This window comes from Haliotis asinina, chromosome 11 (assembly GCF_037392515.1).
Source record: "Haliotis asinina isolate JCU_RB_2024 chromosome 11, JCU_Hal_asi_v2, whole genome shotgun sequence".
Classification (NCBI taxonomy): Eukaryota; Metazoa; Mollusca; class Gastropoda; order Lepetellida; family Haliotidae; genus Haliotis; species Haliotis asinina.
Genome location: NC_090290.1, coordinates 56,668,784 through 56,680,605, shown reverse-complemented (window position 1 = coordinate 56,680,605; position 11,822 = coordinate 56,668,784). Strand labels below are relative to the sequence as shown.

The 11,822-nt window shown below is 36.1% G+C and overlaps 1 protein-coding gene across 6 annotated transcripts in view; it reads right to left on the bottom strand.

Annotated features, from left to right (window-relative positions):
* Nucleotides 1-825: 825 nt before the first annotated feature.
* Nucleotides 826-11,822, bottom strand: part of LOC137255739 (rho GTPase-activating protein 15-like) — a 49,716-nt gene continuing 38,719 nt past the window's right edge. For all 6 annotated transcript variants that reach the window (XM_067793239.1, XM_067793240.1, XM_067793241.1 and 3 more), the window contains 3 exons: nucleotides 11,403-11,534; nucleotides 10,758-10,863; nucleotides 826-10,433 (listed from right to left, as the gene is read on the bottom strand). In XM_067793239.1, the coding sequence (XP_067649340.1) occupies nucleotides 10,262-10,433; nucleotides 10,758-10,863; nucleotides 11,403-11,534 (410 nt within the window). In that variant the 3' untranslated portion in view covers nucleotides 826-10,261. The remainder of the gene's footprint in view (nucleotides 10,434-10,757; nucleotides 10,864-11,402; nucleotides 11,535-11,822) is intronic.

Sequence of the window (11,822 nt, the reverse complement as noted above, 5' to 3'; positions counted from 1 at the left end):
CACTTGTCAGAGGGGAACACAGTGTACATGAAACAGACTACCAGAACAGTTGTTTTTTTTTTAATTCCATGTTTTTGTTGCACAACAATTAATATAATATGTCATTGAACAAGTGTTTAATTGAAGAATTCATGCTTTCATAAATCAATAACCAGTTTCATCAAAAAGGGTAGTAAGATAGAACGGTTCCAACAAACAGTTTATAGCAGCAGGTCCAAAACTTGACCAAGTTCTAGTAATCACAGTTGGAGTAAGCTACGGCTTTGTTATGTCATAGTAATTTGTTTACTCCCTCTGGATTGAAGCAAAGGAATCTTTTGAGATAAACTTTCAAAATTGTGTTTTTTCAATCCATGACAGATTACGTTCAAAGGGTCATTTTGTTCAGAAGGAAAGCCCATTAGAATGGTTTCTTTAGTAAACAGTTGTCTGACTCAGAAAAGGGAAGCAAGATCTGAGAAACAGAAAGGAGTCAACAGAACGTCTTTGTGTTCCTTGACTTGTCTAAGTACCCTTGATATTTAGGGACATTATGGTCACGGGTGTGTGGAGAAACAAGGTTCATCCTAGTCTGTATGAAAATCTTTATGAATTGACAGCATGAACTGAAACAACAACAGATATCAGGAGTGGGCTTCACACATCGTATCCATGTGGGCAAGCCAACCAAGTTATTCAGCATGACAAATGACTGCTTAAACCAACTTCAAAGTTGTGCAAGGCCTATTTCTCACATCATTGGCCGTACAATGGCTGTGCAGGATACTGCAAAAGGCAGCATAAAACTCAGCTGTCACTCATGCTAAAACAACAAAGTGAGAAATATTTCAGTGGTGAAAATAAATATTTATTTCCTTTACTTCAACATAAATGTGATACAAAATCAGATGAAGTAATAGTGCAACCCAACAAATATGATATTAACTGCTAACTGAACAAGAGCATGTTACAGGGGTGTTACCCAGCAACTGTCGTTACCATGGTGACACAACACGACTGACAACTCTAATACTATGGTTAGCTCGTGTAGTTTAACAGATGCACTGATAACAAGAACACAATGATTAATTCATAATTAATACAAGGGCTGCAGAATAATCGCCATGGTTACCATGGCAAATGGAATGGAATATGTTTTCCAAGATAACTGAGCCTCTACATCACTGATAACAGAAAAATATACAAGTAACACTTGAATACCATCATGGCCACACAATCTGTAAAAGTCCTACTAGTGCATCACTGTCTCCATGGCAACAGAACTACATAGCTATGACAATAGAACAGGAATATACAAATTAGTTGAATAATCTCACAGTAATTGCCTAATGTGTGAATTAAGAATTAACAATATATGTAATTGTGATCATCTTCAACAACTGAACATACACACATGTGTATGTATTTCCTAGTCCAATAAGAAACAAGGGAGATAACTGAACTTAATATAGAAGCAGAAGACCACATTAAATTTTCTCAGTAACATGAAACATCGGTATCAGCAATGCATGTCTAGGTATTACATCTACAAATATATCTCTTAACAGTTTTATCTACATAGAAATCTGACACAATAGTTACTAATGCTGACAGTTCTTTGTTTATTTGTCCATGACTATTTACAATGAGGTCTTTGGAAATACTTAACTACAGTATGTTCTAACACAGATAGATAAATTATGATCACAGTAATAGAAAAACAAACTGATCTTCAACGTATCTTCACTGGTTAAATTTAAACTTTGATGTTTAGCTTATTACAAAAAGACACCTTTATGAAATAAACAATAATATTTGTAAAACGGATAAAATGTAGGAAATGAAACAGTTTAATTGACAATGATTTTCAACAAAGCACTCAGCTGTACGAAACCACACTGACAAGTGGGATGAACGATAATCTCTAGGAAACAGAATTGACAAATATTTAGCTTGTCAATTTAAACGAAAATGAAAATATATTTGCACTGCTCAGTTTGTTTCCACTTCGATTGCAATAGGTTGTCTTAATCATGATTATTTGATTATTCAGAGAGAGAAAATCTGGTCTTGAGGGACTTAGTGTGGTGGTGTTTAGTCATGTGGGAAGAAGACCCCCAAAATGACAGAGGTGATCTTAGTGCTAAGGTGATAATAAGTCCCATACTTGAACATGGACTTACAACAGTGGTAGCCTCTGACTACAGTAGGATCCCTTCTGAATGGGCCCTGGTCTCGTATCATACCTATGGTGCAGACAAACCTTGAAACATAAGCAGGGTTAACTGGGATTCAAACCCGTAACCCTCACAGCATCACATACTGCTGTGCGACCACCGTACCCAATAACAGTCATAACATCAACGCAAATGAGGTTTAATCTAACACATCAATGCAAATAAAGCTTAATCTAACACATCAATGCAAATGAGGTTTAATCTAACACATCAACGCAAATGAGGTTTAATCTAACACATCAGTGCAAATGAGGTTTAATCTAACACATCAATGCAAATAAGTCTTAATCTAACGCATCAATGCAAATGAGGTTTAATCTAACACAATTTTACTCTATATATTGCTTTCTAATTTGTAATGTTATAATAATCACTTGTATCAACACTTGTTTGTAAAACAATCCCAGTTCTCATCAAGTATTGCTATAAACTACCTTCAGCAACATTCCAGCAGCATAATGGGAGGAAATGGCTTCACACACTGTACCAATGTAAGGATCCAAACTCAGATCTTTGGCATGCCAATCGAACATTTTAACCACTACACCACCCTTCAAGACCCTCATTGCTAGGTTATAAGATAGGAAGACTGACAAGGTGCATGTCTGTCCTTTGCACATGCTTGGGAAGGAGTGATCCTTGATAACGACCCTCCAAAACATTTCCAATACAGTCCATGTAAGTCTATACTAGTTGTCTAGATCACTGAAGTGTTTTGTGAAATGAATAAAAAGTTTAGGCTATGTTTTATTACAATTCAGCAAGATAATTGAATAGGTGTCTATTTTGTAAAATATTCCCAATTCAGACACTGTTAGTCAGGCTATAAACACTATTTCAGTTGCAGTACAATGTTTGTTGGGTGAATTTAATCGCCATGATTAATTCATAATTGTGATGAAGCCATTGACGCTATGATGAAATGATGCAACTGACAAAGTCTAAGCAAAATAAACAACATGACAATTATACAAACAATGTCCACTGTTCAAGACATAGGTAGAAACTAGTGCTCTACAACACAGTTATACTGTACACTGTTTATATAGGCAGTTTACTTACAACAGATAATCTTATTTGTACAAACAACAAGTGAAACCATGTAAGAAATGTTTTAAAACAAGTCAACATCTGGAAACTGTTAACTCTGATAACTTTAGAACGACTCTAATGAATGACATCACAACAGAGAACCAGATTGAGCAATGGAACAGAGGGACCATACCATAAATCTTATTTGTATTTCAATAAAAAAATAACTGGTGCAGTCAGTTTTGAGAAATTTGAGCAGATATGTTTTTAAAGAAGCATTTATTACTGAACTCTTGCATCAAATTGTAAAAACTAATAAATGTTTATGATACAATCCCCCATTTAATGAAATTCAGGACTCTTTCCTGAGGTGGAACTTCTCGCCATTCAGACCACACAGCATTATTTCAACATGTGCAGAACATTAGATGAAATACAAGCCTTTGACAAGAGTAATGAGAAAATTCATGATTTTAAAAGTCATCAACGGCATCACAGAAATGTCTTTTTCACGACTGGTGACATATCACCGCCATAATGTACGTACTACTCAGCAGCAGACTTTCTCCAATACCAGATACAGATACAGAGGCCATTACAAAATCCATATCAATAATGGTGGCATCAACCATATCTCAGACGAGGTCAAATCTTGTTTTCAATGGTTAGGAATCTATTCCACTGATAAAATTACAAGTTCTTCTCCTACATACTCCCTTGCAGTTATATCCTAATGTCTTGTCTGGTGTAACATGAGAAATATCATGTACAGCTATTAAGCCAAGTGCATTTAACTCCATATCTAATTATTCCCTTATTCAGAATTATCTGAAAGTAAAATTGCCCTACATATATTGGTTCCTGAAAGTACTGAGGTGTTCTGTCAATTTTTAAAAAAGAGGCAATCAACCAACTGAAAAGTTTTTGTGATAAATGGAAACATGTTTACATAAAAATATCAGTTAAGTTCAAGCACGACAAAAAATCTTACTATCTTTAACAGTAGGAAATGCATTTGTCACAAAGGCAAAGGGTGACCTTGAACTGTAACCCTGACTTTTGACTTTCAGCCTTGACCTTGGTAATACAGCAAGAACATGTTACAACTATGGAAATGCACAACACTGAGAGATCAGGGCATCCATGCCTAGTTGGATAAAATGTAAAAACAATTATGAAGGCCAAATATGTTATTGCTCTTATCTACGAAATACACAGAATTCAAATGATAAGAATCTAGATAGGCCACATGTTTATTTGCAAAACACATCTAAACAGTCATTCTTTGTTTCCGCAGGATAACTGGAGTCCAGTCGCCATGGCTGTTGTGACTGCCATATTTGATTCAGATTCTAAGGCTTAGCAAATATAATATGACACAAGACTTTTCATACCGATTGATTGAGATCACACAGTAACACAAGTCAGCTGTTTACACTCAGTTTTACTCCACACAAAAAGTTGTGGACAACTGGAAGAGAGAGAAACAAAAGACCTTATCATATAGCAACATTAAATATCTTTAACCAGAAAAACAATGTCCTTAAAGAGATAGATTTGGTTATGTAACATTTACATGTTCATGTAGTGTTTAGGAATGTTAATAAATGTTTAGTAAACGTCCCAAGATGTCCTTCCAAACACTTTTTATTTCAACAGAATGAAAGAAATACAATCTTCTCACAAGGCAAGTTGCGCTCAGCTCCCTGAGGAGAGTCTGCACAAATCAGCAGTCCTGATTCCATCATGAACACCTGGGATTGTCACACATAAACTATCAAAATATTCAACAGTAACAACAACAGCACCAGCCCATCAATGCTGGAGGAAAATGTCACAAACTATTAGAAACAAGAAATTGAAACATTTCTGTTAATAATCCACAAAAGTTTTCTTACAAGCCTCAAAGCTCCGAACACAAAACAGACACATAAAGTCAGTATACGCAAACAAACATGAATGTACTGACTTATATACATCAAGTTCTCCACAAGAACTCTCTCCAAGGCATCCAGGCATGACCATGCCTTTACACTGGGCAATGTTCTTTTGGTATTCAATTACTCTGTTTTGAAATCTGAGGTTTCACTATGGAACTGATACCTTTTTGTTATGTTTACTCACTGGGATTCATCTTGTAGGGCATTTTTACAACAATGACAAACCTGTATTTTTAATAAAGCTCTGTTTGAATCTCTGCTTCAGGTATAATTTAATCTGTCCCCATACATTTCCATTTTTTAGAATATCTTGCATAATTTTAAGCATGCTATTCAAACATTAATTAGGCAATGGCGAGAGATTTTCAGAATTTCATGAACATACACCTGAGTCAGGAAGGTAAAATTGCTGTATCAGCAATAATAAGTGAACTGAAATTACAGGCATGCAGAGTGATTATTTTGTCCAGATTCTTCAAACATTGATGGACTGTCACATTTTCACTCTGGAATTCAACTTTCAAATATGTACACAAAATAAATCCCCATAACAACTCACATTTTCCTGATTTTAAACCACACTTCAAAATATATAAATATTATCCAAGAACAATGATATATGTAAGTTTTGTTTATATTACATAAACAGGGTTATGTACAGTAAACAATTGCTAGTGACAGGTGCTAAAAATCAATAACACAAAGAGAAATTGTTATGTTGCACAGTGATAACAACATTAAACCATAGGGAATAATACCTTTACATAACAACAAAAATTATACAACAGAATATATGTTTATACAAAAAGGGAAATCAATGATTAGCCAGATTAATACATTGTATTGTATTACAAGTCACTATACAGCCATTTTTGTAAAAAGAAACCTTTGCTGGAAGTAATTGTTTCTAATAATATTTTATCTCATTTTCAGTTAAATCCATCTTTCCTCTTGCTCACAGTCTCTCATACTCTAAGATGTAGCCTTGAATTTTTTTCCTCCATTTTTTTCTAATGGAATCCCAAACACTATCTATCTATCAATGTATGTAACAAAACGCTTATTTAAATTTACCTTTCAAACATAAACACTGATGAATTTTGATTTCACCCCCAATTATTTTTGCAGTTTGATTTATTACAAATTAAGTAAAACAAGGGATTAAATTAAAACTCTAAAAGAAGATGATAAACAACGTCATACTTTGGTAAATAATAACTGCATAGGTCAGTTCATATTGAAGTTTAGAAGTAATACACTACTAGTGAAGCTGCGCAATGTTACACAAAGGGCAACACATATTTTGTTAAATTCCTAGGATTGAGTAAGATTAGTTTTCCGCCTCTATTACGATATTACGGTAATATCAGAGCTGGGGACACCAAATATGGGCTATACACATTGTGCCTATGTGGGGAATAGAACCCAGCATGATGAGCAAATGCTTAACCACTTGACTACCCCACCGCCCCCAAATTCCTAAGAACCCAGGTCACCTGCTACAGTATCTATAGCATATTCGTGTGTTAAATATGAATATGTTTGTACTGTTTGCTTGTTTGTTGTTTAATGCCACACTCAACAGTATTCCGGCTAAGTTAATGGTCACATGTGTATGGTCGAGTCTGGATTAGACAAACCAGTGTTTGATGTAATGAGCAAACACAGACACCAACAGGGAGGGATTCATTGGCATACAACTTCCTTTCTATTAATATGAGCCACATTTCGGTGTAGCTACTACTAACGGTAATGCCGTTATCAAGCAAGTAATCCTCACGCCATGGGTGTTCATATAATGTCATATTAGTAATATTCTGCTCATATGTTCTGTATTACTACAGAGCTTGACTAGTAAAACTTTAAGTTATTAAACATGGCACATTTCACCTGGATAATGAGTATATCATTGCAGTGTGGACCCTCCCTAAATCACAGTCCCTGTAATGAGGACTTTCAGCATGTTTAAGAAAAACTCTCCACTCCATAACCTTCATGGTGTGGACCCTATCTTAACCACAGTCTGCATTGTGGAGTTTCAGCACTCTCTAAACCCTAACCTCCACAGAGTGGACCCTCTCCAAACCACAGTCCCTGTGAATTGGTCTTTCAGTATGTTTAAAAAAATGTCTAAACTAGAATCTTTGCAGAGAGGACCCTTTCTAAATCACATATTTGTAATGGGGACTCAGACTCATTTTGTGTGTTTCCATGGCAATCACTTTCCGAGTACTGGGTAAGGTTAGTCAGCTACCAGTGAAGTTGAAATCAGTGGTCATTATGGCTACTTCTAGAGATCAAAGATTTTATCAAACAAATGTAGCTTAATGCCATATTATTTTGATTCCATAAAACTTGATCACAATTCACTAGAAAATGTTAACTTAAAGCAATGAAACAAAGAATTAATAGTTCACCATCTCTGATTAGAAAATAAAAGTGAAGGTATAATTGTATCAAATTCTATGATTGAAAAAAATGGCACATTTTGACAGGATTTGATCTTTGCATTACATTGCTTTCAATGCTGAAAACAAAATGAAACATTTGAGTTAATGTCCACTTGAAACTGTCATCTTGCTTCTACAAAATTATCTATCTTTATTTTGAAATCATGAAATATTAAACTACATATGAACACAACAATACCTTGGTGGAGCAGCAAGCATCCAGTCGAGCTAGTAAATCTCCATAGTCACTGATCTGACTGACTTGAGAAATTTCAAAGGATCATTTTGTAAGTATTTCACTCTGTCAGACTTGTTAAGATATAATACTCGTATAATAAATCGTGCAAAATTATGACCTGATAAAAATGTTCATCATATTAGCAGCTTTAAGATGAAACACTATCTACCTTTGAATTTCAGGATAGAGAATAATTTTTGGGGCTAGTAACATTCAGGTATAGCTTGCTCCACTGGCCTTCAAAGCCGGAAACTGTTTCGCACACTGAGAGTAGGGGTGTGTTCAATGGACACAACTCTTCAAAGTAAATTTGCAGTGCCCTTATATACTGCTCCCCACCACCCTCTCTAGGTAACAAGACAGTGAATCTCAGGCATAGTAAGTGTCCTTCCTTGATGTCTTTATCTGGTGTGCGTTGGAACTTGCCCTGACTTTGGTGCAACCACCCAAGCAATGTTGTCAACTAAGCATATTGCACAATTTTATATGTGAACATCTACATGCGTAGTGATTTATGAAGGCTATGTACAATCACAATTCAATCAATAGAAAACACATGGCTCAAATCTTGGCACCCAAATCCTCCATAGATTAAAAATGACTAAATTCTCTTAATGATTATTTCTAGCAGTACATTATCTTACACGCACAGTGTGATTCTGTTCTACAAAAATATGTTTATTTGAGCATGTTCTATGAAGATCAATATTCTTCACAAAGTTATCTGTTTAAATGTGAATTTTTCTAGGAATGATAATATTTGATAATATTTAAACACTGACATCAAGTACAACCACGATACCGGAAGAACTCAGTGGTTCATTGTTAAATCAAATATTTAAACAACCAATGCAGAAGGTGGTGACTTCTGCACTTTTAATGACTTGACAGCATATTAAATTTCATATATTAATAAAATCAGAGATGTAAAGAATTTGCTTTGGTGTTGTGACACATAATTTGCTGTACTTGACAAATCAAAAACTATATTATATCATTTGTCTGGAATGTTTATATCATTTTAATAATAGTTATCTGTTTAGAATGTCAGGAATGTTAAACAATCAAAATATTATTGCCTACACCACTTTCCCAGAATTCCAGTCAACAAGAGCTCACCTTCGTTGTGATGAGTGTGACCTCTGCAATATGGTGGACATAATTAGATCAACAGGTCACTCGTACAATCAACAGATATATATATATATATATACATAATATGTATAGTAACAATCGAGAGGTTAGTACTATTTCATCATCAAAATGTGAGGAAGCTCTCACCAACAGAAACATGGGTTAACCGCATATAGTCAGACATTTTGCACAGGGAATGTGTACAAAAGCTTCAATAGCAGTGCATATATGGTATGTCAACATCCGTGGTATAGGATATGTCACAATGAGTGTTATATTCCTAACACCATCATATATCACGTATCATATATGACATTTATCTCATAAATCTTGTATCCCTTGTATCATGCAAAACTTGATCACATGACATGCATCTTGACAAACGTACCCCATCTTTTATCATGTGAAACGAGTATCATGTATCACATGGCAGGTATCAAGTATCCGATATCTCATGCATCTTATGTACTATGATACATCCATTCTTCAGTGAATCATGATAGTTCTAGTGACAGCATCCCTGTGCAGTCATCTAAGGGTACCCGGGAGTACAATCATCTGTATAGTGGGTACCCGGGAGTACAATCATCTATATAGTAGGTACCCGGAGTACAATCATCTGTATATTCGGGACCCAGGAGTACAATCATCGGTATAGTGGGTACCCAAGAGTACAATCATCTGTATAGGGGGTACCTGGAGTACAATCATCTGTATGGCTGTAGCCATTATGAGTGTCTGAATATTATTCTCGACAGATTACAGTGCAGGTGCTGTGACAATAACCCATGATGTGTTGGAGATGTGCTGAACAATGTGACATATTCATAGAGAAACCCTTCCTCTGATATGGTATAAATCACTGTATCACGCATCTCACCAACTGTTGAATCGTAAACCCAAAAATGATGGAGCAATGTGGAAGACCTTGTCAATTTCTGAAGTATGGAATACTTTGAAACATGAAACACAATGGTCACCAACTAAAAAGCATAATGCTTTCTCCAAGTCAGCTAACAACGATCTTCGATAACAAGCATGCACCATTCACTACACCGTGACACATGCTACAGATCTACACAGCCACTGTTTCTACAGTCATTAAACTCTCGGCAGAACGAACTCAAAAGCATCTGATCCAGCTGTCTACCTGTGATCCTTCAACACTACCTGTCACTAATTCAACAACTAATGACACGTGACTGTCTTGAACTGACTGGCCAAAGGTCTTGTAACCTGCGACGTGATTGGCTAAGGGAACAGTCTGTCATACTCCAGAAGGACATATTCTACCACTTTGCTTTGAATGATGGTCATCACTGCCATGCCGCCAGCATCTCCATCTGACCACATCAATGTTGGACCAAACACAATCGCCACGTTCTGCGTCTGCATCCGGTTCTCCTTGCTGTAAGCGATGACACTGTAACAGTAAATCAGACATTGGTTTGTTTGTTTACCTGTCACACTCAGCAATATGGCAGCAATATGGTGGCAGTCTGTAAACAATCAAGTCTGGACCAGACAATCCAGTGATAAACATCATCGTGCTACGCAATTGGGATAGGATGACATTACTATGGTTTAGTCTTGCAACAATGGCAACATGACTCTGCACTGTGGGATCCAACCTATCTATGCCAACACAATGTCTTCTGGGATGTAGCTGTGGCAACACCAAAAAAGCCAAATGGATCTATCAGTAACTATGACAACACAACAACGCCTCTGAACTGCATAAACTTACTTTGTGAGATGCTTGAAGAGAACCTTCATAGTGTCATAGTTGCATTTTGGAAGCTCTGACACTAGCTCCTTGAAAGCCTGCAGCTTCTGTGAGTTTTTCTCCTTCCCTGCAGACATAACATGTCAGTCTTGGTGAGGTGCCTCTAGCATAATTCAATTCAACAAGGACAATTAGTCTTTCAGAATGAGATAACAAGCGCTCTTTTTCAGTTTTATCCATTTATTTCGTGCTATGTTTCTTTACATCTGTCAACAAGATATAGATTACTACTGAAAGATGTGAATGCATCAGACATGACAAAGTGTGAATGCATCAGACATGACAAAGTGTGAATGCATCAGACATGACAAAGTGTGAATGCATCAGACATGACAAAATGTGAATGCATCAAGACATGACAAAATGTGAATGCATCAGACATGACAAAAATGTGAATGCATCAGACATGACAAAGTGTGAATGCATCAGACATGACAAAGTGTGAATGCATCAGACATGACAAAATGTGAATGCATCAAGACATGACAAAATGTGAATGCATCAGACATGACAAAATGTGAATGCATCAAGACATGACAAAAATGTGAATGCATCAGACATGACAAAGATGTGAATGCATCAGACATGACAAAGAAAGTGACTTACTGATAGCTGCTGTGAATCTATCAAACATCTTGAAAGGAAACAGTGGTTCTTTCAGTTCCCGAAAGAAAAGCTTGAGTGCACCCGTCAGAACGTTAATATCACAGCTCTCGTCATCCAGACTGTATGTCTCCTCTGTGAACCAGAGAGTCAAACAATGACTTCATAAAATAAACACAGAGAGAGTCTAATAATACTAAACAATGTAAATATGGTCCCCTTGACCTATGGCCTAGCTGTACAAAATCACCTCACAGTATATTCTGAAGTGATAATTACACCTACCTGCCAATCTCACTGGCTTAAAGAACACCAAGTTTTTCAACAAAAGAAAGTTAGGCCAAGTCCACCAGCAGACTACTGATCAGTTATTCTGGAATGGGTGTGGCTTGTTCCATTATAGAGCAACAATGATACTCAGCT